This window comes from Lagopus muta, chromosome 14, assembly GCF_023343835.1.
Source record: "Lagopus muta isolate bLagMut1 chromosome 14, bLagMut1 primary, whole genome shotgun sequence".
Lineage (NCBI taxonomy): Eukaryota > Metazoa > Chordata > Aves > Galliformes > Phasianidae > Lagopus > Lagopus muta.
In genome coordinates this window covers 2,596,121-2,622,872 of record NC_064446.1, presented here as the reverse complement: position 1 = coordinate 2,622,872, position 26,752 = coordinate 2,596,121, and the positions used below count along the sequence as shown (strand labels likewise).

Here is a 26,752-nt window from a genome sequence, read left to right as displayed (position 1 = left end):
GGCCCTTCCACTGATCTGTACCTCAGCATCTGCATATTTGAAGTCTCGTGTTCATTGTCAACTGCTCCACATATAAAGTCTTCTTTCATTATAGCTCATAAGTAAAGTATGTCAGAAGGTGACATAAGAAACCTAAATGAGGTAATCACCACGTAACCAGTGCATCAGCCATTCTACTTCACGTTGTGCTTTGAATGATACAGGTCACATCTCTTCACAGTGCTTAACACTACAAAGCATGAGACAGACTTGGAAAAAAATTGAATATGATGCTTTGCCAAGTGCAAATACCTTACTTTTGGAATAATGGTATCACACTCACATGAGGGATGTTTCTGACATTTGGAGATTATTACAAATATTCCCAACCCTGATACTCACTTTTTTTTTTTTTTTTAAACTTTTAACACTCACCTCACTGTAGAATCTGAAGATCCAGTTACAATGACCCTTTCATCATACTGCAGACAGAGAACTGAGCCAGTATGTCCTGTTAATACTTTCAAACATTCCAAGCTTGTTTTGTCCCAAATCTATCAAAAAATAAAAACTATAAACAGCTTGCCAAGATCAAGAAGATAGGTTCAAAAAACTTGCACACTGCTGCTACTGAGAGGAAAGGAAGAAATCTGGACACAGCAGCAAGAACCCTCGGCTAAGCTGCATGTCCAGACAGCGACTCTTGTCCTCCCTTCTAACTTGCTGAGCCTCCTTGATGCAAGGTTTTGGCATTACAGTGAAATAACCAAGGATCACAAAAAGACAAAAGCCTGTTTTACAAAAAGAAAATGTCACGGCACTCAGGGACAGCTTCCATGAAAGCAGCCGGTTTTCATGAAAGCCAACCATTTGGAATGACAAAAAGACACAGCTGACAATAAGTGCTACACAGTCCTCTTTCATGCAGGCAACTCTGATTTCACAAGTGTTTCTTTGTAGCCAGTGGTATTGATAGCCTGTCTGCTGAGTTTCTAAGACTTTACAGGGGTACAGAAGGCATTCCTCACAAACCCTGACTAGAGAAGCACTGCTGGAAGAGAACACATGAAGGAAACAAACAGCTCCCCCTCCAAGACAGAACTACCATTCACACAGAGAAAAGACCATCCAAGGGCTTACCTTAATGGAGTTATCTCGTAGGCCACTGATTATCTTTTCATCATCATACTGTAAACAGTAGACACCTTTGCTATTCTCAGAACGGCACTGGATCCTTTGCAAATTATGTCTCCCACATCGCCAGTTAGATTCTATAGTCTAACAAGAGGTGAAACAAGGGGGGTTAGGCTGCATGCTCCAGTGTGATTACTCCAAGAGGCCCAGCAAATCTTTCTCACTGTTATGAAGTTCATCCTTAAGATTTAAATGCAGAATTTATATCTGTATCTCTCCCAACCACCCATAAAAATGTTTTAAACACCATGAATTTAGACCTTCATATTTTGTCACGACAAAAGCAGCGTTCAGTGCTGAAAATCATACTCAAGCAGCCTTCATGAGAACGTTCAGAGGAAGGATCAGAAAGATGCATTTCAGTTTCCCCTTGTACATGTGCAGTCATCTGATAGCAGCAGCAAAGAACTCGTATGGTGTGTGCTCAGCATCACTGAGTAACCAGCACACAGACCCCTGCGCCTTCCTGCCCCTGCCCAGCCTTTTCCCACATTAGCTGTCATGCATCCAAGGGATTCTGAGACACACAAATTTCTGCTAAGCACCTTAAAGCATTAAAAAAACAAACAAACAAACAAAAAAACTCAGCAAGGAATATAAAATTTAAACAATCTGAAGAACAGCTAAAACTTACTTTTTTTTCCTCCTCCTCCTTTCAGCTAACAGACATGACACCTTAAAAGGAGGCAAACTATTTCATGGCAGAACAAGAATTAACTCCATCTTGTGATCGGCTTTCCTGCTTGTGAGAAGACCAGTGGTGGCTTCAAAGACATGTGAGATATGGGATTTTGGTCAGAAGGTCTGCACACAGCTCTGGGACAACACCTGCAGTACTCTGGAGGCTAAAATGCCTTTCATCTTCCAGCACAGGCACCAGAACAGCCAATGTATGTGACTGCTTCCCTGATGCTCTCCACAGTGCTGCACGGAATCCCAGGGTGCAGCTGATCAACGATCAGATAGTTTGGAAAAAGTATTTACAATCAAATCCTAACTCTAAAGCAGTATCGGGCACTTCTTCAGTTCCATGCAGTTCTTCCTCTCCTCTCCAAGTCAGAAAACAACTAAAATGATAATTAAAGACAAAAGTACAGTGCAACTATGACCTCCCAATTCCAGGAAAATATGCCTATTTTAGCAGAAAACTTGGTTTTCCGTGCACTTACTCCTTCAGTTGTCTCCCATTACGCAACTTGGAGAGAATTATCCACAATTATAATACAAACCTGATGTACCATGGGAGTTTGTCTAAATGAGAAGTACTAATGCATGCTGGAAAAGCACACTGACAAGTTATTCATCCCTCTCATTCTCTTCCAATCTGTTGGGGAAGCTAATGAAATTAAGACAGCAAGTCATCTGCCAGTCACGATCAGCTCTTCTGGCCAGTTAGCCTGCTGCTGATCATCAGACTGAACCAGGCTCAGGCTGCTCAGACCTGACATTGGCTCCACTTGGGCTCCTGCTCTGAAGGTAGCAGACTGCTCATTTTGCTACTTCCTCAGCATGGGATGGATGTGTCAGGAAGAAAGGACTCTTCAAGCCTCATCTGAAGATTTGTCACCTGTGCCTGGAGGGCAGAACTGCAACTCATTAATTCCCTCACTGTCAGAGCTCATAGAGTAGCCTCTGGAAACAGCAGAGCATTTAAAACACTAATAGCACGAGCCATTGTAACTAGAGATCTGAAGGCAAGATATTTGAAAATGCAGTAACTAACACTGAATACACTGGAGATGAAGTATCTCAGATTCGAGCAATCCCATTTAAATAGCTTCAGAAACCATATAAGTTCAGACGTCCAGTTCTAAGAAGTCACCTCAGGGAGAGTTCCCCTACAGGAACGTTCTTGGAAAGGTCAGAAACAAGCAGTTTATGCACCATGTGCTGGATTACTCAGACCTCCAGGCACTGCAACCCCATTTGAGCACCTCCACACCTCAGGTTCCTGTGGCAGCTACAGAATACATTAAGAACACCACCAATCGGTTGTCTGTAGCAGTTTCCTCATCAGAGCAGCAGCTGGGAGCAGTATGCTGACCAAACATTTTGGGACCAGCGTTGGCTTAATTCTTAGCAGCTCACTGCAGGAAGCGACATAATAAGCTTACTACAAGAAAACACTGGCGTCAGATAAAAGAAACTAAGGTATCATTTACACCTACATGAAGGCACCGTAAAGCAGCAAGTCACGTGCAGGTGCACATTTTAATTCTGCGAGTAGATATCATTTCATTTGTAGGTTATACAGTGTGGCTACTGTGGGAAAATACTTCATGTTTTTCGAGAACTTGTAAAATCCCCTTACACTGCGTAAATTTCAGTGTGCTGGGAAAGTAGCCACAGTACACAGAGATATACAGCAGCATTTAAATTAGCAACAGAGTGAAAACAGATGTGTACGTATGGAGAAATAACATTATTTTAGATGACTAAATACAGCTGAGTGGGTGGGCAACCTGGAGGACCCTCTGAAAAGGAACATGTTTAATACAATACTGGCAACCACATAAAAGCTTCTGCTAGAGGAGATTTCTGGTTGTTACCGAATGGTGCAGTTAATAGGTTTTCAGCTGCAGTCCTTCCAGCAGATATCTCAACACACTACGTACACATCCAGTAGGTGTGTGTGTGCATATGAGCAGGGAGCAACAAACTGCTCTGTTTTATAGACTGTTACAAGCATCCTGGGGTCAACGCTGAGAGATTGCATTTATTTGCATGCTTACAGCAACAAACCTAACGCCAATTGATGCAGCACTCTCCTGCATTTTCTGTAGCAAGTCTCCAAGGTAGCAGCCCCTAAACTTGGGTTTCACAGCTGAAAGCAAGCGGTGCAGAACTCTGCCTCCTTGGCTCACAGGCACAGCAGTTTCACACACTTCACTAATGCTCACTTAGGGTGATAGCAGCAAGCATTCTACACAACCAGCAAAATCTGGACACAAGGGGTAAGGAACAAAGGTGAAGATAAAATGTCTGCCACACAGAGAGCCATTTAGCAGCTGAGGAACTGCAGAACTGGACAGAAAAAGGCACTTAGAGAGAAAATCTCCCAGAGAAGCCCAAGATACAGAGGAATAGCCAAGTCTTAAACACAACAAGGTAAGTTCACTGGTACAAGGACAGTAAAAAAGATGCAATCCATCTGGACTAGCAGTTGGAACATTTGCTATACTTCAGATGGTAAGGATGATCTATTAAGAGCAGGGTTGTTTTTTTCCCCACGTTTGATGACGTACCCTGTGTTCAGTTCCTTGCTAAAAAGGGGTTTTTTATCCTTGTGAATATTATTGCAAAGCAGGTTTATCTTTACCCCCAAAACCAAGGAGACTGTTCCCTGAAAAAACACAATTCTCAGAACAAAAGCAGCAGGAAAAGGAACCACAAACAGGGATTCTCCCAAGGCACTGGGCATTTACAGCAAGAGCAGCTGAAGCCCCAAACTCTTATTCTTCACACATTTAGAGTTGATCCTGTGTCGCCAGGGTGAAGAGGGTCAACTGTCTCATTCCTTATGAAGTTAAAAGGTTTGATAAGGAAAGATGGAATGACAGAGTTAACATTTCTGAGGAATTTCCTCTTCAGACTCCCTAGGAAATTAAAAAAGCACCACACCTCTGAACAAGGATGCTGATTCCAAAGATCCCAATGGGAGTCCCTACTTCACTGCTGGGTTTATACTCTGCTGTTAGCCAGCAAAAATCAAGCAGCTTCTGTAGTCTCTGTAAGAGTCTTATGAGAAAAGGCTGCATGATGCATGCTGCCCAGGAGGCTTAAACTGCTCCTCAAGAGCAACCTGCAGAGTGCTGGCTGTCCTGTCCTTACTGCAGCAGTACTAAGCACAGCATTTCAGACATCACAAGGCTGACTGTCATAGGATACTGTGTGGCAAAGCTTCCCAGTTGCAAAGCCTACGTAGGAAGATGAAATAAACAGTGACATGGTACTTAAATGCAAGAAAGTAATCCTAAGGAAAGGCAGGCTTGTGTATTTACCTGAATACCCAAGTGAGAATAAAACCCATCTCCATAAAGAATCACAGAAGCAAGGCTAACCAACAGAGAAACAGGGATTGATTATAATCCCATTAACACATACCACACATCAATTTTGTTGATAGTTATGTATTTTTTGAAGTTCAGGGCACGTGTCTATAAAACAAAAAGAAAGGTGCACTTCCACATTAAAAAAAAGGAAGAACATTTAGTAACTGGGCCTCTGATCTGACTTGTAAGAATACTGCACACTCAGGCTATGTTGTTACCTTGTGAAGAGCACTGAAACTAAAGCGAGGCCAAAGAGCTAGAAGTGAACCACTGAGCCGCTCCAAGTCCAAACAGTGCATGGGCTTTCAGATCAGCTTGGGGTAAAGTATCGCTTTTAGTCCAAGACCAGAAGAAAAGCCATAAATGGTGGAGTCAAAAATATTAACAACTCTACAGAATAAGGAATGGGAAGCTTTTCCTAGCAAGCATCACAATTTAATCACGTGGTTTTTTGGGGGCAGAAATTAAGACCTAAAAATTATGTTCCTATCATTTACAGCTGCTCAGATAAGACCCAAACATGAGCAGTGGAAGTTGATGAAGTGTTGTCTTTCTGCTTGCAACCAACCTGATACATATGAAGCTGCTCAATGTAAAACTATCCCCAAGACTCACTGCAGCCTTACAGAACCCTTTTTAAAGCCACAGAAAGAACAAATCAGATGCTGAATGAGATAGATATGGACAATGGAATAGGCTCATTTGTTACAGAGGAAGAGAAGACGACTTGCAGAAACTGTATTAAAGGCCAGCAACACAAAAGGGAAACCCTAGGAAAAAAAGCTGACTGCATAATAAAGATTATTTTATAAAGCATAAAGAAAAGATAAATGTTCTCTCAGAGTGGCAAAGTGATGTTGCACATCAGGGACACCTCAGGCAAAAAAAGAAAAAAAAAAAGGGGGGGCAGAGACAAACAGAAGTTTTAGGCCTAAAGAACAGTAATTTAGTATTAGGACTCCTACTGCCCAGGATGGTGGATGGCTCTTGCTGGTTTTCTCTTTGATGCTCCCCTCATCTACAATGTCCATCAACAATACACTGCATGCTTCAGAGACGCAGTGAAGTGCCAAGCTTTCAGGTTACAAATGCAATATCAAAACATACTGAGACTTTAAGTGGACTCCTGCTATTGAAGTGAGAGGAAAGTAACACTGCAACTGCACAAGAAATCCATCTCTTCCAGACCTGGAGAGGAAGTGTTAAAAACATGAGCTAACATCAATGGAAGCAGAGAGCTCCTCCAAAGTACCTTGATGACACACAGCTGCTGTACACTCTGACAAAGTGCAGTGCTGATGAAAAACTGAGTTGTTGTATCTTTTAGTTCCCATTTGAAACAACTTCACACACAGTGCCATAAAAATACAGTTCTATTTAAACAGGTACTTATCAGCCCTCACCAGAGCGTGAGACCAGTTGAAATACTCAAACAGGAACACGAAATCCCTCTTTCAAACCTTCCGAAGAAAACAGCAGCCTTGGCTGCCCATTTGTGCAAAGCAGGAGTGGTGTATGCAAAAGGAATGAAAAAAAGCCCAGCCAAGGATCTGCCCCATGACATGGAGACCCCAGACCAGTTTTCTGCCCCTCTCAGTTGTGAGAGTCAAGGCCTGTGCCATTTGGTCTCTGCCTCAGTCTGTGGGCCAGCTTCACATTAAGATGTGCCTTTCAAGCAGCTCAAGTATGAAAACGTGAAGCAAAAAAATCACATTTTAATTCTAATCTGAATTAGGTGGACTTAAGTTTCCATGGAACCAAGATGAGAACTTGTCATGTTCTCAAAGATAAGGGGAACGTTTATGAAACAGCCTTCTCAACTCATCACATAGATACTTGTGCTAGATCTGCAGGGAAAACCAAATAGTTGGCTGGGCTTCACAAATAATATGGAAAAAATCCAGGGACTCAGGGTTCTGCAATCAGCAGTATTAAGCTTCCCATCTTGGCACGCTGCCCATTAACACAACCCACTCCAAACAGCTGACCATCACACAGCCCTTCAGGACTGCATCCGGTCACAGGACACCCTGCAGCAAAAGAAATTCCATCAACAAGTCTCACAAACCCAGGTTCCGTTTTCTAAGATATGGCCCCCAAATGGGTTTGCCCCTATTAGAAAAAAATCCTACAGACGCTTGGCAATCCAACGTGGGACTTGGAGACATTTAGCATTGCTGGACCACACTTGTGAAATGAAACCTTATTAAATATTTGGCTTCACAGTGGAGGGAGAGACCTCTTTCCAAGAATTTGGTTTCAGATCTCTAAATGTCCTCTTATTTTCAAATCTGATTATTTCAGAAGTGACACTATGTTCCTAAAATGTGTTTGGCACAAAATAAACAAACACTGGCACTAATAAAGCTTCAGAGAGGCAAGGGAGCCTCATCTGCCAAATCACAGCCTGTCCTACCTTGTAGTTAATGACACTTGGTGGTTGCATGGACTTTTGACCTAAAACGCAAATAGAGTCCGAGGGAAAGAATTCACATTTGCTTCTTATCATTCCTCAGTTTTCCTTCCAATCATTAATTCAAGCTTTGAATTACTTTTCAATTCTGTCAGTCAGTCAGAAGAATAGAGGACATTGCTCTTAGAGCTCATCTCCACCCACAGAGCCAGTTCAGCACCAGCTCCTGCAAACTGAGGTCTCTCCTCACATCAGGGACAGCATAGCCAAGCTTCATCTTCATTCTCCACAGGAAAAATACTGACTGGTTTCATTTTCTGAGTCATCAAGTAGCTTTTACTGTATTAAAAATAAAGAAATTGAGTCCACCAGATGCAAGATAACAGAGATACTAAGATAATCACATTGCAGTGCTAATACAGTAGCCTTAGTAGGAGGATGAAGGGAGTGCCTGCATCTTTGGTTCATCATGAGCTGCCTAAGCTCTGACAGAAGATGAAGATCTTATTAAAGGCCCAGACAAATATTTAAAGAAAAAACATTTTGATATTCAGAGATAGAAAACTCTTCAACACTGCTAAAATGGAAGTCTTATTTAAGAGATTCTGCATATTGCTTTGAAAAGCGAAGAAACGGGAAAAGTATGAAAGTAAGGGAAAGTGTAACTGAAGGCATAAAAAAAACAAATAAAGGCAAAATCAAAACCAAGCAGAACAGAGTTAGGAAGTGTTCCAACCCTTACAGTTAAGTCTTGTTGCCATTGTTACCCACCACCTACATTTTCAAACAAAGTTAAAAGCTTCCTTTGACAGATCTTTAGGGAAGCAATTTGTGAAAAGTGCTTTAAAAGGGTGATTTATAAGTTAAAAAAAAATCTAATACACTCTGGGAAGCAGATGAATTATAGGACTCCAGGTTATTAGCAAAAACACCAACCCCGCTCCAGGTTGGAAATCTAAAAGCAGCAGTATTTCAAAAGCCTGAAACATCTAAGCAGGGCAAACGCTGGCATGGTACAACACCACCCTCACCCTTCTGCCTTTGCTTCCAGCTGAGCCATTCCCAAGAGCCCATGAGGAAACATTCTGCCCATATGAACCCAACAGTGATGATGCTGGAAGCAGCCACTGCTTCAAGCAAAGACTTCTCCACTCCAGAAGACTGGACAAAGATGCGCTTGGTTCCTGAATACGGACAAACAGAAGCTTACATTTTTGCTAAAATGAATTTAAGAATCAAGAGCCCACAGCTGACAGCTCCAGCATCCTTCCAGCTTTACTTTTCTGCAGTAATACCCATGGGCCACGTACAGCTCTGAGGTTAGCTAACAGTACCTTAAATTCTACCCAAAAAGCTACAGAAGTTGTAAGAGCAGCTGGATTGGCAGGTAGTTTGGAATGGGCAGGAACTGAAAGTTCATACACGGATGAGAAGACAACTCATTTCCCATGCTCATTACTCACTTTGCTATTTTCAGTTAGTAGTGCTCCCTGGTGTTCCACACACAGCACGTTCCTCAGCTCCAACCTGACACAAGGTAACTCCTCACATCACATACTCAACCTTCATCACATCATCCACCTCAGCAGGATATGATGAAAAAACCAAAAACGTATGAACTGGAACTCGGAATACAAGCACAGTGCTCAACAGAACACTATTTCTTGACACTGATATTTTCTGCATGTTTTGAATAGCTACTTACCAGGCACCACAGTGCAAAAACTCTCTTAATTTGAAGGTCTAATATGTTTACCATTATTTTAACAAAGTTGAGTTTTTCAAGAAACATGTTTGCTACAGTATATATTTTTAGTGGCACAGTCTTCCACTTTAGGATACTGAAACATTTCACTTTTAATATTTGCATTAGTAATGGTAAGGAGTGAAACACAAGAGTCTGGTCTTTTTCCCCCTCCTCACTTCCTGCTAGTGAGAACCATCCATTTCAGGAGCACCATTTCTGTGTATCTTATCAGTGCATCTCTAGTAACTAAAGAATCATTATTAAATAACAGGCTGTCAAAGTTTAAAGGCTACAGCTTCATAACCCCTCAAAGCAACACTCCATCTCTAGTAACCAGGATAAACCTATGTAGATGTTCCACTTATACCTTACTGAATGAGTACTGGAAGAGAACAACTTCTAAAATCTGGGATAAAATAATGTTGAACTTCTTCAATATTCTACACAATTTCAAAGGCCATCTTTCCACACTGCTTTTCTCCCATTTTTGTTACTGAACAACATCAAAATTTTGCTGAAAACAAAAGAATATCACATCAAGAGTTGCCTTTAATTCCACGGGCCTACCATTACTATAATACCACTGCCATGCCTTACACATACAAGACATCTCCCTTCAAATACTAAGATGCCCATCATTCAGCTAGCAAGTATCAAATTTGATCTTTCTTTGCCTATGCAACATTTAACCCTTAGTTCTGATCTTTAGATGTTTATAAATTGTGTAACAGGAGTTAAAAATATTTGGAAATTGGATCATATTTTGCAGCAGTTACATTTTACAGATAGGCTAAGAGTTCTGAATAATTTCACAGAGTGCCAAGCAACACAGACTCATGTTTGACATGGCAGAATGATTCCATCAGATCACATCTGCCTTAAACATCAAAACACATTTCCCCACTAACGAACTTCAGACCAAAATTTCATATCCATCATGTGGTTGAAATAAATACTGTAACGCCTGAAGTATCACTGAAGAGTTCAGTGGTGGGTATACAGGAAACTGAGCAAGACTGACATTCTGCTGCTAAGTAGAATAGATGATCCTTATCAGAAATACCTTTAAAAAGTGAGCCCAACATTGTTACCCCAGAAAGACAACCACCATTTTTGTATCAGACAAAAGATTTGTCCTTTCTATTGCCTCCTTACCACCGATACCCCTCCTGAATTTGCTACAGTAGGACTAATTTCTCTATCACAAAAATCTTCAAAAAGATTCCCACCCAGTGCAGAAAGCTGTATTTGTATCATTTACAGTTTTACGAGTAACAAGTTACTACAGGAGCTACACTTCAAAATGATTAGCATTTAGTGTTAACTCTCAGATCATGTTTTAAGTGAGTCTAACGAATATATCAGAACATTCTGAAGGACGAAGGATTGTCTCCGAGTAAAGTTTCCTAAAACTGCCATTTTATTAAAAACCACAGACCCAAAAGAGCTCCAAGACCTTTAAATGCAAAAAGGACAGTGTTAACACAAAGCTTAGAGTAACACAAAGCTGCTGAGGGTATTTCTTACATTTTCAGGGCCCAGAACGTAGTAGTAATACAAATGCATATAATATGCTTCATCATTCCAACATGCACCTTTGAAACATTAACTACAGAAATATCATTTCTGCTGCAGATATTACATGTCAGAAAACATACCTCTATGTCCTGTATTATCTTTGGGTATAAGGACCTGTAAAACGAATTTGGGGGGCCATCTGTTGGTCTGTTTTTAAACAGGTACTGATCCCTAGAAAGAACCAGAAACATATTTTTCAGTTTACTACAAAGAAACAGAACTGCAAAGGAATTCAAAATCTGCACAGAACAAAAACTTACGACGCATTCTTACAGAATACTTGTAATAATTTTTAGTATTGAAATTATAACCCTTGTGACTTCAGAATGTGACAGCTGTATTTGAAAAGAAACAGGTGTTTTCCTTATGGATTTCTGATTGAGGGCTCTCTGCTTCTCAGGGCTTTGGCCAGCAGGGTGTCCTCCTCTTGCACAGCTCCTTACACCATGCCTTGCACTTTCTTAGGCACACCACTAGAGAGCACAGAGAAACAGGTTCCTAAAGCAGAACACCTGATACCTTCATATATCTTTGTGAAGGATGAAAAGCTCTTTGCCGCTGCTTCCACAAGAGTCCACAGAAGGGATAATAAGGACTGCAGCGATGCTCACTATCAATTGCTCTCTGATGGAGCTCACAATTAGCTCAGTCTATCAAGGAGAATGCAGTACGAGATGAATTACTGTCTTGGTACTTACCAACACCTTCTTTCTGACAGTCCCTTCCACAGCGGATCTGTGCGTACCATTCTTTCAATCAATTTTTTCCATAGCATTCCCTCAGAGATGACTCTCTGCCACTCCTTACATACCAGCTCTGCTGCACAGAGTGATCTGGCATCAAGATAGGAAAGGATGTTTTCTGCTATGTGATCTAAGCCTTGCTCTACAAAGAAACAAAGGCAGTCAACACGTCAATCACTTCACAGTGAACTACTGAACACATTTTACAGTACACTGAGAGAAAGCTAATGCAGCTTTATTTAAGGCACTGGAGCAGATATGATTAGTTATACCATACACAGAAGCATCAGTTACAAATTAATTCCACCAGGTACACCAAAGTATCTATCTCCTGTCTCCTTAGTCCCTTTCTACTACTAGACTGTCCCATCTTCACAGAAAGAATGAGAGCAAACTAAGCTTCACCATTGCGCATCAGCAGCAAGAAAGCATTTCGCTGCTTCTCAGCACAGAATCCTGGATGTTTTAGGCACATAATCCATGGGGCTACATGGTCCAAGAAGCAGGTATTCCTCAATATCTGTAATACAAGGTTGTAATATTGATTCCTGCTGCCTGTAACATCAGATAACTCAACCTAGCAGAAGATAGACTCTACAGCAACAGACACAGAAATCTCCAGGAGAAGCATAAGCAAAGCCTGGGAAAAAAAAAAAATAAAAATTAAACATGGGGACCTCTTTTGTATTTCAGCTCTACAATCTACAGGTGCCAAGGCCTCTCCTTAATTCTGGGTACACACCATGCCCTGCAGCCTGGTGCAAGCAGGAGAAAGCAGTGGAAACACGTCAGACAAATTCATTATGTGGACGTGGTGCTCTCACACCTCAGGCAGTTATGCTGATTCATGGGTGGCTGCCACCAGCCTCCACGCTCAGGGAAGTTATTACTGAAGGACTACACCAGCGGAGGAGGGCGGCTGCAGTTTCTCTGCAGCTACAGAAAAATTCAAGAGGAATAATTTTTTTTAAAACAACATCAGGTTTAATGTAGTCGTATTCAGTGCAGCACTTATTCGTTGTCCCAGCAATATGACTGTTTCTAAGAAACAGCTGCAGCCTGCTCAGGATCACCAGAAGTCAAGTACTTCTCACACAGTGACAGCTGGTGGCTCAGCTTCTGAACCATACATGCTAGCCCGAAGTAACTCTGGTTTAGCTTCAGAGACTTCACAGCATATATATATAAAACAGCCATAATAACACACAGTATCTTTGCATCTCCTCTTCACCTGCTGGGATAGCTTGTGGATGCCTCATTCCTGGAGGGGTCAAAGGCCAGGCTGGTCTGGTGGTTGGTGACCCTCCACATAGCAGGGGGTTGAAATTAGATGATCACTGTGGTCCTTTTCAACCCAGGCCATTCTATGACTCTGTGATTCTCCCAGCCCTGAGCACACCATGATAGAACAGAGATACGTGTTTGCCTGCTGACCACGCAGGCTTTCATAGGTCAAAGAACAAGCTCAGCAATGTGCATGACAGGACTGTAAGCGAAACTCCACAGCTCCAACTGTGCTCTTGGGAAGAAATGAGATGTCACAGACACAACATCTGCGTGGAGATTCCCATGCCCTAACTCTATCTGCAGCATAAGGCATGACAGCAGTAAGCCAATATGCAATAGTTAATAGTGGACTGGAGAAACACTGACATTTTGGATGATCCTAACTACTAGAAGCAGCTTAAAACATTGCAGAAGCCACTTACGTAACATATTCCATTAATTCTAAAATAGCAAGCAAATTTCTCCTGTTCATATTTCAACTCTAGTGCCTCTGGTCCAACAAGACATCACTGCTAGGTTTCCCATAAGCTCTCCACTGCTACATGAGAAACCTAAACCAACTCCATTTTCAGAGATAACATAGGCCAGTTGGTCACACATGAAAAACAACTTTTAAAGTAGGAGATGATCATTTTTTTAATTTTCCACTGTCTCTCATGATGACCTCCTTCAAAATACTGGGGGGGGAAAAAAAAGAAACTTTTTTTTGTAAAGAATTCAAGTGCTCATTCAGTCCTCCAGTGCTCTGTACACGGGCTTAGCCTCTGTAAACTTGAGCAGCAATGAAAAGATAACATGTGCAGCTGAAGAGCACTTGGTTCAGTTCTCCCAAACAATTCAGAGAACTACAGAAAGGCCAGCTCCTACAATATTTTCAAGGCCAGTCATAACAATAGACTCCAACAACTGAATGGTGGCAAGGTCTAAGTAACCAAGGGTCTCCAACCCAACCACTTCCAAGGCAGGGAAGTCTCTCCCAGCAACAGAGCATCTCAGGGCAGCTATGAGCAGCAGCACCTCCTGCACTACCAGCAGCTTGTATTGGTACACACTGTGAAAGCTGTCTTCCACTCTGCTCCATCCCAACCTTGCTAGTAACTATCAACTTAAGGATTCTAAGCACTGTTTATACTTAGGACACATTGAAGTTACTGTGATTTGGCAGCTTTCCCAAGGATTCTCAGGGCAATGTAATCATTGCAAGGTCCTTTCTCAAAGTTAAAAGCACAAAACCACTGGGAAACAAGTTGATAACTCTACTCACAGTGAAAAGCAAAGGACACAGCTTGTGAAAACAAGACAGCTCTGCTTAGTAAGCAGCTCTCTGATGCTGATGGTTCCAGGTGCTACCAGCAGGGCACAGCATGCAACAAAACTAACTTAAGAACAACATGGTGGTGCTCAACAACTCAAGATCGGCCTATGTGGAGGACATGGCTGTCAGGCAGTGTAACACTCCAATCACACAACAGTTGTTTAAGTGTTTTCCCAGCACACTGCACTGTGTTCTGAAAAGGAAGAAAGTTTTCCATGTGAAGCACTGAAGCTCCCCAAGCAAACAATGCAGAGGATATAGCAATTAACTGCTGTAAGTGTGAGTGCTACCCGCAGAGCAACACACCAAAGTCTGTGCACAAACTGGAAGAGCTCAGGGCTCCCATTTCACTACACCATTTCCCTTTTCAGAGCACCCTCCTCTCCCTCTTCAGACCCAGTTGGTGCTTTTGCTGTTCTCCCAGCACAGGTGCCATGGTGTGGGGCTGCAGATGCATTATGATTTGCACAAGGATCTTTAGGCAAGTCATTAGGCAATAAGAAACACTAGGAAATTACAGAACTGACAGAGTGGCCAAGATCAGGCTGCTATGTTTCAAGCTTGAAAAGGGAGGTAATCATTGATGCCAACAGGATGTCTGTAAAACAGCAGGACAAGAGCACCGACTTTCAGTGCTCTGCCAACCCAGAGCTCCACGATGCTGTCCTGTCTCTGCCACGTGAAAGATGGGTTTAATCAGCTGCAGCCTGCCCGAGGAGCAGAGGCACACACAAAGCTAATCTTTTCAAATGACCTTAATTTTTCTTTATGTTAGAGGAATAACCCACTCCAGCTATGTCTGGGTTCCATAAAAGCTGGCAGCATGTGAATGATGACAGGCAAATGTTTCATCATCTGCACCTTAAAGGTATGAAAGAAATCTTTTACTTGAGCATCTGAAAGACTGCAGGTGAATGAGCAAACAAATCAAAGCTCATCAAATAACCTAGTTGTACCACCAAGGGAACAGCTGTCCTCAGCAGGCACCTTCTGGTTGGAGTATCACTATGTATCTCTCGTCACAGAGATGGGACAGCAGGATCCATGCTGAACAAACCCTCCTACTGGATCCTTCTCTAATTCCAGGCCTGAGAAGTGTAATGCTGCCAGACTGGCTAAACATAAAGAACAGAAAATCACCACACAGGCATACAAACATTCATAGATGGGGAAAGTTAAATGTTTTTAGCTGATTAGTTGTAAGTGAACTCCGAGTCTGCCCTTTTTACAACCACACACACTCAAAAAGGAAGGGTATGGGAGAAAGCATCCATGCTGGCACCCGACTGTTGCTGTCACCTTGCTCACAGCTCTCAGCAGTCTCTGAGATGTAAAGACCACGGACATGCCATGTGCATAGTCTCACTTCCCAAGGCAGAACGAGACAGACAATGCAGGACGTTCAAGCAATGTTCATACACACTCATGCTACCATAAAAGTTTATCTGTTACTGCCATCTCCTGGCAATGAACTAAATAATTACCCCACCACAAAGCAAGACAGGAATGCCAAGGAGCTGTAGAGTTACCAATAGTCAACCCAATAAAAAAGCCATACTGCAAAGCATCCTCTGAACTGAACAATGCACACACTGGCCTCAGCCCCTATTCTACCATACTTAGATCATCTTTCAGAAAGCACCAAATAAAACTAGGTCTGCTTTAAGCAGAACTGAATTGCCTTTAGAGTGAGGAGGGCAGTACCCCTTGCTTTCCAGCAGCAGGGTAAGCACTTTAGAATCGAGTACAAGCAGCAAACAGCACACTCCTTCATTGGAAATCCATACGTACTATTTGAAATCCTTTGTGTAAGAATTTCAGTGTCACTCAGGCAGTTTTGGTAGCTTGATTCCCATTGCTGTTTTGAGACTACCAAAGAGCATCAGGTTCCCAGTCACAATGGCAGGCAGCAAACACCATGCTGGCTCTCTGCCTTATCTCTTGCGGTGCTAAGCAAAGACAGGATTGGCAAAGCCCACCACTTTCCCTACTTAAAAATGTGATCAAGTAATACAGTGCAAACATTCATCAGCTTCTCTAGTCCAAGTGCTTTCAGTTTTCTTTTCCTTGTGAAATACTATTTTTTTTTTTTCAAAATAACAGTTCTCCAGATTAAATGTCACTGTGCAGAACTGATTAAGAAAAATGACAGACAAAAGCAGAAATGTTTTATAATTGTTCAGTTTTCAAACAACTGCATTTGAAAAGGCAGTAATACTCCTCTGAAAAACAGCTGCGAAAACCTGAATCCACATCCACCTCATGCTGCAAGTCCAGAAATGCAATCAAATTAAGCAGATAAATGCAACCTCATTAAATAAATATGATGGCTACCAGACAATAAAATCTACTTTAAGGTATTCAAAAGATGTGGTGCACTTTCTAGCAAGCAATAAAACCAGCCAAGCTGAGGGCAAGGCAGCGACCAGCTGCCAGTACACTGACCTCAAACTGCAGCCCGAAGGCCCAGCAGTCCCTCCAAAACCTGAGCTGTCCTTGAGGGGGATGATGTGCAGCTATTTGCTGACTGCCCACAGACACCGTGAAGCTGGTGATGGCTGCTGTGCTGCAAGGAGCCACTGCCCCTCAGGTGAGAGGAGCTGCACACAGCACAGCCCTGGCCAGCTCAGGGCCTCCTGCAGCACATGCAGAGCCCACAGCCGCCGGGTTGGCACCCACGTCCTGCTCAGAATCCTGTTTTATAAAGAACATTTCACTGTAACACAGCAAAACTTCAGAGCTGGAATGTGGTCCCTAAGGAGAGCAAGTAATCTAATTAACTTAGAATACACAGAAAACCTTCTCTCCTAGTAATACTTGTTTTCTGCAGGCTAGGAATGCTCTGAAGAGGGTTAATACCTGAGCACCCATCAGCAAAAAGATGGGTTAAGAACAAGGAGACCTCAGGCCTAAGGAGTCTTAAGGCAGGAGAGGTGTCTGGCTGCTTCCCATCACTTGACAGAGCTAGAACTGCTGCAGACTCCTGTGTGTGGTGCAACCCTAGTACCAAATACTCATCAATTTTGCATTGAGTTAACCAAAGCTTTTCATAAAAGCTAGCTGCAATCAGCTGCCACAGCTTCACAACAGCAAGAATGTCTCTACACATCTTGGTCTGTGGCAGTACACTTTACACTTCAACACATACAAACTGCTTTTTATGAAGCCCATGTTTCACTGACTTAAGGACCAACTGCAAATTACGAGGTAGAAACCCTCCATTAGCAGACACATAATTTTTACAATCCTGTATAATGGTTAAAAATAGATTTGTAAAGGTCAGCAGAGTGCTCTCTGATGCTGTTAGAATACAGCAATCTCAACTTCTGTGAGTACACACAGCCTTGAAAGCTGCATGCAAAGCACAGATGTACAACCTCTTTGCTTTGCTACCAAGCCTATTCTTACAATCCTTCCTGCTTGCAAAGACATCCAGGTTGACCTCACTCACACCAAAGCCGTGTCAAGTGAAATATTTATGCGAAGTTGCACAGCGGGACCAGGTTGTTACAGTGCAGCTCAGATGGGCCTGTGATAATCCTATCACACAACATGCAGGACTCCACTTTCAGATCACTTCAAGCCCAAAGCAGCTGCCAATGCCTGTTTTACATTAAAAGTCTGTGAATATTCAGTTCGAAAAGCAGTTTCCAAATTAGGGACTAAAGCCTTTGAATTTTCTTCAGTAAAATGTATCCAGCATTTATGGGTGTGCTTACCTAACAGCAAATCATGTTATTCCCCCATATCTCTTCCAGAGCTTCTGCAGTTTTACAGAAGATGGTGAAAAAAGCCAGCTGTTGTTCATTAGAGGTATCAGATGAAGATTTGGTTGAATTTCAACTGTAAGTTAAAAAAGTTACAATCCACAGGGATTTCCAATCTCAATGTGCAAATATCACCTTGTGTCACAACGGAACCCAACTGCAGGACGTCAGCTCTATGAGCCTGACCAACACGAGACACAAAGCAGTCCCTTGGATCGTGCGACTGCACTCTGATCACTGCAGAGATCCAGGTGGGATCTGCAGGAGCTGAAGCAGCATCAGCTACATGCCAGGCTTGAGGCAGCATGAAAGAGGCTGAGCACAGCCTGATCTGTAGGGACAAAGCCTGCAGGCTAAACATGCTGCCACTCCTTGCAACAAAGTTCCCCAGAACGATCGCTTCTTCCACTGAGGCAAAGGGAAGCCAGACACTGCCAATGCTTTCCATCTTCCCTGCGTTCTCGCAGGTGTGAAAATCAGCAGGGTCAGCAGCAAGCAGAAATGATTTCAGTTTAAAACACAGGTTTAGCTAACTTCAGATTAGTAGAACTACCTGTTAAAAAGCAATACTGATCTTCTGTTTAACGTGATATCATTCTAATGTGGCTCTGATTTCAATCATGTCCAATTAAGCTCTTGGGTAAATCTACACAGAAACACCACACACTCCAATCCACATTCCCTCACGGCTGATGGTAAGGGAAGAATTAACATCTCTTTCCTTCTGCTCACAGGAACTGATGTGTCCTACTGCACCTCAAGAAGTAGCAAATGCACACCAGCAGCACAGAGCTCCCATCTAATGCTGAAGACTCCGGATGCAGACAAAAGCCAACAAGCATCACTATTTTCTGCAGAGGCACCTCAGACAGGTGCCTGCATGCAGGGCAGCTCCCTGCTCAGCAGCCCAGCCAGCAGCACTGTGGCACAGCACCACATGAAAACCTGGCTTCTACTGGGCATCTGGGAAACTGCATTTTCTACTACAGGTATCTGCAGAAAAGTAACTTTTTCAAATGAATAAAAACATCACAAAGCCCCCAAGGTTTCCTCATGACCTGAGGCGGCTCCTGACTCTCAGAGTGTTGTAGGTAGTGTCAAATATAAACTAATCAAAGTAAAAGGACTGAAAACAGCAAATCATGCCCAGCATGAATAGAATTCTATGATTCTGTGATTCTATGCCCAGCAAAGAGTTTCTTTTTACAATATTACCTTTAAGAAACAGGAAAATGGAACAGTTTCCAGTATTCACATCTTCCAAACAACAAAAGTTGTCAACACAAATATCTATTTGTTACATATATAAATGTGGTAAAAACAACTGTCAGCGAGGAAGCTCCCAGAGATGTCTCAGCATACAAATGTAGTACAAAAGAACCATGCATCTCCATTATATCTGCCTTGACACGTAACATAAAGGCAAACAAAAGTATAATTGAAGCTCATGCTTGCACACAATGACTGTGATGGTCTATTTCACTTCATTTTATTTTTTTTTGTTACATCTCAGATATTCCCCTAGAGAAATCAGGAAATCAAGAGCAAAGCAAGCTGAAAGAAACGTCCACTACTGAAAGCAGAGCTCTATGAGGAGCACCTTTCTATGCACGTGCCTTGATAAGCTAAGTCTTCTTTTAAAAGAAATTCCATGAAATGGAGATGTGAGAGAAAAGGCAATTTCCTCCCTTTCATGGCCTCCATTCATACTTTCAAGACTTTCTTCTTTTAATAAAAAAGAAATAGAGCACATGAGATTCTGTATTATTTTGTGTCCTACCCCATATTCTTCATCCTCCTACTTCATCCCTCTGGCTACTATGAATTTAATTTCAACCATGCTTGACAGATGAGTCAAAATCTCATCATTACCTCCAAAAGTTGAATTCATCCAAATTTTGAGGAAAAAAAATAATTTTATATTTATATAATATTTTGCATTATAGAGAACAGAAACCCACAACATCCAAGCTACAACAACCATGATATTAAAAACCAAAATAGCAGCATTCAAAACTTAGATACCAGAGAGCCTGTAAGGGTCAAGCTGCTGGAGGAGCCTTCCTCACCTGTCCTGGTGATTACCAGATCACCAACTTCCAGTCCATTCCATTTGTATCCCTTCTCACTGCTCACGGCTGTGGCGTTCTTGGGTAACAGCCACAGACCATTCCCTGCAGGTATCAGTCTGTGCTATTTTACTGCCAGTGGCAAATAGAACACATTTGCTCACTTATGTGATGTATACTTCCCACTCTCAGAATGACGTCCACATATTTACCTTTCAGAAAAAATCTTTCCATAAATCAACGGGAAGAAAAATCCACAATTTTCCAGGAAATTAGAAGTGAAAGATTTTGTGTACCTACTTATCAATGTTCCATATTTTTCAAAGACATGAATATCTGAAGTGAAAGAATATATTTCATACTCAAACTGTTGACAAAGTTTTACTCTGATTTGCAGCACTGGAGGCTCTGAACAACCGAAGAAAGGAATCAAAGCTGGACAACACAAAGAAATCCCCAGTTGTTTCTGCTCTTGAGTCAGCAACAAGATAAGACAAACCAGATTCATTTATCTGCGCAGGCAGCTTTTCATTCAGGATTTGGAAAATGCGCCGTTCTTCAGGATATTCTACTCAAACTGCTCTTCATGGAACAACACTGGCATCCAGTGGCCAATTCAATTAATCACAGAAGCAAATGACTCAGCTGCCCTCCTGCATTTCCTCTGACTAGGAAACATCACATTACTGAAAGCAGACAGTCTACATCTGGAGGATGTTCAGAAAAGTCTGCACACATACATTCCAAGTATCAGAAAAATGCTTTCATCAACATGCTCTTTGTAAAATGAGTATTAATTTACCTGGTAACGCAGTGATGAAGTCCCGTTGTAACATGGGCTTCAAGTAAGAGTTAATATGTCCATGCTGATAGTGACACATTCGTGAAATAAGGTGTTCCACAAATTCAACTTGATCTGATTCAGACCACTGGTCAAAATATTTAATACACAAGTCTTTTTCCTTTTCGTAGTTTCCTTCTGATGGTCTTTTTCTTGAGACAATCACAGATGAAGTTCCATTACTTATCTGTTTTTAGAAACAAAGCGTCAGTACTTGAAATGAACAAGAACAGCCTTCTAAGAACCCGCCAATGAAGACAATGTGAGAAGAAACAAAGACAGCAATCAAACTTTTAAACACTGTTCAAGCTATGTGCAATGCCATGCACACCTCATCTTCCACAGATAAGGCCAAGTGAAAGGCCCTTCTTCCAAACCAGGAGTTAGGCTGGAATTTGAATTCTCCTAGCTCTTACAATTTTAACATCAAAGACCTTACCTGTCCTAGAAATTTTCCAAACTAAGTGGCTCCTACTGCACATGCCAGTTTGCCTTTGCTGCACGCTGCAGCCTGCCTCCACAAATGCTCGACAGAGGCTCTAGCAGTTGAAATAATACGTGCTCAGTTATGTACAAAAGCTGCCTACAACTTCTCCAATTAACAGGAAAACCATCCAGACCCTCCACATCACTATCGCACTGTTTGCCCACAAACAAGGCCCACGAATGATGTGATGTCAAACTACAACGCTTGTTTTGTTTCTGAACAACAGCTCAATCAAGGTTTCAAACATCCACATAAACTAAATCCTGAGAGCTTCAGTGACAAATAAGGATGTTCAGAACACCACCCCAGGACTTGCTACTTATCAGCAAAGAGAATCAAAGGCTCATGCCAGGCTCTTCTGAGCTCTTTATGACATCAAAAAGGGCTTCTGAGGCTCTCCTAAATATTCCCAAAATAGTCCAAAGCCAACTGGTTGCAGCTCCTTTCTACGCACAAGTGTTGGATTTTTCCTTTTAAGCAAAGGCCACCTGCTCTGAAAGGCTGGACCTCATTCACACACATCCTTTGAAGCACAACTGTGTCATTTCAAGGTCAGCACAAACCACAGAATTTAAGATCTAGTCATTTCCCCAGTATTGTTCATTGATGTCATCCTTCACTTGAACACTGAGCTTATTTTAGGATGACAGAGTCAACCTACATGTAAGGAAGGTTATGCATCTGCAGACACAGGTACGTGGAAGCTTCCCTAGGAAAGCCATGGCCCACCTCTCCCCACGCACACACACCTACCTGCCATAGGGTATTTTTCTTTGGAGACTCATCTTCATTCTGATCCTCCATCACTGACGTGTTCTAGGAAAAACGGAATTAGGATTTCAATGTTCTGTTTTTCACACTACGGCAATTCCTCGCTGCACAAGCATGATGAAAAAGCAAATTAATTGAACAGGTAAAATTAATTTTCCCTGTGAATGAAATTATCAGAGATTTCTGGCCACAAAACCTGCGTCTTGTAAATAAATTCCCCTTTTAACTGACACATTTATCAAACCCACTTAGTGTAAAGACAACTCCCCAGCCCCTCTTCAATTTCTTTGAAGGGTTTTCATGCAGCCTTTCAACGCTTTTCTCAGTGGGAAATAAATTCACTTGCATCCTACTCAGGCCAAAGTAATTAAACCTGTCAAAGCAATCAACTAGCACTTTCTGCCAAAGCAAAATCGTACACATCTAGTTGAAAATAAAATAAAAAAAAAAAATCATGGTATTCTGCTTGCATGCAACAGAGTATTAAATCCTCTTGGCAGACCCAGTTCAGCATGAGAGGAGGGATCACCCTCTGCAGAATGCTCCTGCAGCTTGCAGTCAGTTTGTGGCCACAGCCCCTTGGCAGTCAGCAGCTTCCTTCACCCCAATTTCAAGGCTCGCCCTCCATCACCACTGCTCCTCCCTGCTCCTCATCTTCCCTTTTGCTCAAGAACAACAGATGGAAGAATTTCTAGCAACATTCAGCCACAAATAGTTCTTTTTAGAGGTCACTTGACTTTACAAGAATCTTTCCTTCTTTTAATTACCTGCTCACTTCTGCTGTCACTACCCAGCTGCCATTTCTTTCTGCCTGCTCACTGGTACTCACTCTTGAGCTTCCTACCAGCATGCCCTCCCCACTGCACACTGAATAACTGCCAGGTGGCCATCAAGAAAACCTGAAGGTCTTAAAACATCTCCTGTATATTTTTTTTTTATCCTTCCTCCCCTCTCTTAGCAGAAAGAGGAACAATACACTCCAGTCAAACACATGATGAAATAAGTCACACATCTCCTTTACTCTTGCCATTGCTGATTATGATTTAACTCCTTAACAACTACATTCCCAAATCAAAACACTGTTCCACATCAATAAACATTTGTCACTTCGTCTCCCTATCCCCCTCTTATTATGAGTGAAGCACACCAAAATCAGCAAACTCGAAACCAAAAATTAACAGCATTCTCCCTACAGGCAAGCCCTGCTCCACCACTTGACTCCAGGGCTGCTTCTGAAGCATACCCCAAGCTCTTTTCTGCCTTGCTGTTACATATGAAAATCACACCTCACACAGAGGGAAGATGTCATTATGAAAGCTGTCTGCTGGGTGATAGAACACTCCACTCTGTCTGGTTATGGCACGCACAGCAACACCAAATACAAGCCCAGGAGATGCGGGCAGGGAATCCAGAATTGGACAAAGGCAGTAAAGGTACCTCTGCTATTCCCTGGATAGGTATGTTCCAGTACTTCTGGACACATAAGAACAGTAACACTGGAGAAATAAGCCCAACTTCCCAATCACGGTCTCTGGAGAAGCAAGCCCCAGGCCCTTGCAGCCCAGCACCAGCACAGCTGTGCCCATGAGACTCCGTGCTGCACAGCTTCACTGCAGCCTTCCTGGCACCCAGCAGGTCCTCACCAGCCAGCCCGGCCCAAAAGGCAGGCATGGCTCCAGGGAATTACGCTGGGCACATTTCTCAGTTTAAAAATCAAAAATATCAAAACTCTTCTTAAAAATTCCCATATGTTGTTGACAGCGCTTTCAGATAGCAAGCACTTAAGTGAGAAAGGAACATCAGCATTTCTTTTGATGTTTAAGGTTAAAAACATGCACTGATTCTATGAGCTGCCATTACCTAGGAGCCAAGAAGTACAACTCTCAGAGAGTATCAAACCTTGAAGTTTCCCACTGCCATGTCTGGCTCGGGTAGAGCAGAAATCCCACGTTCTATCAGTTCAGCCCATCCTCACTTTGCTTCAATAGGTCATGGAGTGTCTGCTGCTGCTTTCTTCTGCTTCTTCACTGGGAAAATTCTCAGAGGTCACAGTTATCTTTTTCTGGGATGTAGGCTAAGAATAAAGCCCTAAATGCAATGCCTTTCATTCCAGGAACACACAGCAGAGCTACAACAGAGGAGCACTCTTAACACAAAGCGTGCAACAAAAACCTGACCAAGATGTTCAGACTTCCACACTGTGCTACTGATTACAAAGCAAGCTCTTATTACAGAACCCTGCTCTGGCTCTGACGCTGCTCAGGTTAAGGGCAGCAGGCTTTCAGGGGGTGCTGTGTCCCGGTACGCACACTGCTGTGCTGGAGCAATAGGAAGGCTGTGTTTCTTCTACCCCTCTCCACTCGTCCCTTGTCCTTCACAGGGTCAGCACGGCTCTGCCCAAGGACAGCTTCTTGGTTCCACAGCAACTATCTGGCACCCACAGCAATGCTGCTGGCTGGCACGTCCATGTCCTTTTGATGCCTGGGCCACGGAGATGAGGGCAGACTGCATGGATCCACTCTTAGCTGGAAATTTAACTCTGCCTATGAGACAGTATTTAACACACAGCTATGTTAATTTAATGCTATCAACTATATTGCTTACTGTCTTCTTCTATCCTAAACCTGCTTCAAATTGCTCCCTATTATATCTTCTCTTCCTAATAAATTCTTTCTACTTCTACCCTGTACAATATTTAACTTTTCTGGTTATTCCCCAGATCACGTACATCCCAACTCACAGACCCAGACTAACACATTACCAAGACTTAACTGCAGAACACAAGATGCCCAGGTGGATCCTGTCCTGGTGCCCGGGAAGAAGCAATCAGACAAGTCTAATTTGTCCTACATATCCACAGTGCTCATCAGAAGAATTCCAGAACTCTAACAGCTGGTGTCACCGGTCCTCAAGCGGGAAGGTCTCCAACTATTAGGCAAGAAGGCAGATAGGCATCTACAAGTTGGACACTCCTTATCATGCCATTCATTCCCTGCTCTCCACCTGCGTCTTGCTGCCTACCCCACCCAGCCTTGACACACAGCTACCCACTGCCCTCCTGCACAGCTTCCCAATAGCTCCCAAGCACCAGTAACATCATCCACACCCTGTTTCCCCATGCAGCAAGCATGGGTGAAGGCAGTGAGCTCCTCCCTGCTCAGCTGTGCAGCCCTGAGCCCCTGCAATGGGGCTGAGCAGTGCTCATAGGCAGACAGAACAGGCAGGATGCGCTACTGCCAGGACCACAGAAGCCCAGCAGCTCCTCACAATAGAAGCTGAGCTTCTGAATACTGTCAATTAATCCTGCTTGTAAGTTCATTTTTTCCAGAAATTCTTGTTAACTTACTCATAGCTCTTGCAAAATTAGAATGATATTTCAAACCAGCTGTCATTCCTTAATTAGTCAGCCTGGAACAAGCACTCTCCATCCCCTACCAGGAAAGGCAGCGACAGCGACGCAGTAACAATGGGTCTGAGCAGACATTTCATGCTGCCCTACGGTCACGCTCAGCTGAATAAAGTCACTCCATGAACAGCCCGTCTCCATCCCCACTAACAGTAAATCAACAGCTGCAATGAAGTGCACAAACTGCTCTCTGTGAGGCAGATCCCACGCTCCTCCTCTAGCCCTGCAAGAACTCCAAGCTTTCTTCAACTTTTCTGCTCGCAGTGCTTCCAGTCCTTGGGATTTCCACCCTTCTATGGGATGCAGGTGGATGTGGCGAACGGGCTCAAAAGTTTCTTGGGGAGAAGAGACAGATACTGACAAGCAACATCATTACATAAAGCTCATTTCCTTCAGAAATCTGATTCCAAGAAGTTCAAAAAATAAAAACAACCATCAACATTTCCAAAAGGGAAAAGCATTGCAAGTATTACAAAACATCATAAATCACAGTGTCAATCAAGATCCTTACGTACCTGGTAGCAACTAAACTCTGGCATCTCCCCAGGATTTACAGTTCCACAGCTGTATAAATGTATGACACCAGGTACAAAAGCACCTCCATTTCCCTGCTGACGGATGCCAGCAAGGCAGGTCTTGCTCCCAGAACCCAAGAAAAGAGGTGCACCTTCCCCAGCAGAAAGCTCTCTCCTCTTCTGCCAGCCGTGCCAGCTACAGGCAGGTAGAGCTGAGCTCTGCCCCACGCTTCTGTATCTGGGAGTGCTTTCAGACACTTAATCGACTGAACAGCAGCAGCACGGTGCAGCTTTGTTCTTTAACCCAGTTTTAGTTCCAGTACCGACAGAGCAATTACAGAGGTGATAGCAATAACCCTGGGAACTGGGACGAGACTCACAATCAGCTGCAGCAGCTCCCAGCCAGGCAAACAACATTGTTGAGACTCTCCAGTAACTCCTCCCTGCTGAAGGATGGATCCGTAGCTTTAGCCCAAACTAGACAGGAGCTGTGCTACCTTGAGAAATGGAATAGCAGCATTACGGTTTTCAGCCATAATGAAATAGAAAGTGGTGGCCAACAAGAACTTTCACTGCCCCACTGTTAGG

General features: G+C 42.9%; 1 protein-coding gene across 8 annotated transcripts in view; it reads right to left on the bottom strand.

The window, feature by feature from the left end:
* The window catches only part of FBXW11 (F-box and WD repeat domain containing 11), a 65,776-nt gene that overhangs the window by 11,331 nt on the left and 27,693 nt on the right, over window positions 1-26,752 (bottom strand). For all 8 annotated transcript variants that reach the window (XM_048960253.1, XM_048960246.1, XM_048960251.1 and 5 more), the window contains 6 exons: window positions 22,226-22,288; window positions 20,947-21,172; window positions 11,662-11,848; window positions 11,044-11,134; window positions 1,120-1,257; window positions 415-533 (listed from right to left, as the gene is read on the bottom strand). In XM_048960253.1, the coding sequence (XP_048816210.1) occupies window positions 415-533; window positions 1,120-1,257; window positions 11,044-11,134; window positions 11,662-11,848; window positions 20,947-21,172; window positions 22,226-22,276 (812 nt within the window). In that variant the 5' untranslated portion in view covers window positions 22,277-22,288. The remainder of the gene's footprint in view (window positions 1-414; window positions 534-1,119; window positions 1,258-11,043; window positions 11,135-11,661; window positions 11,849-20,946; window positions 21,173-22,225; window positions 22,289-26,752) is intronic.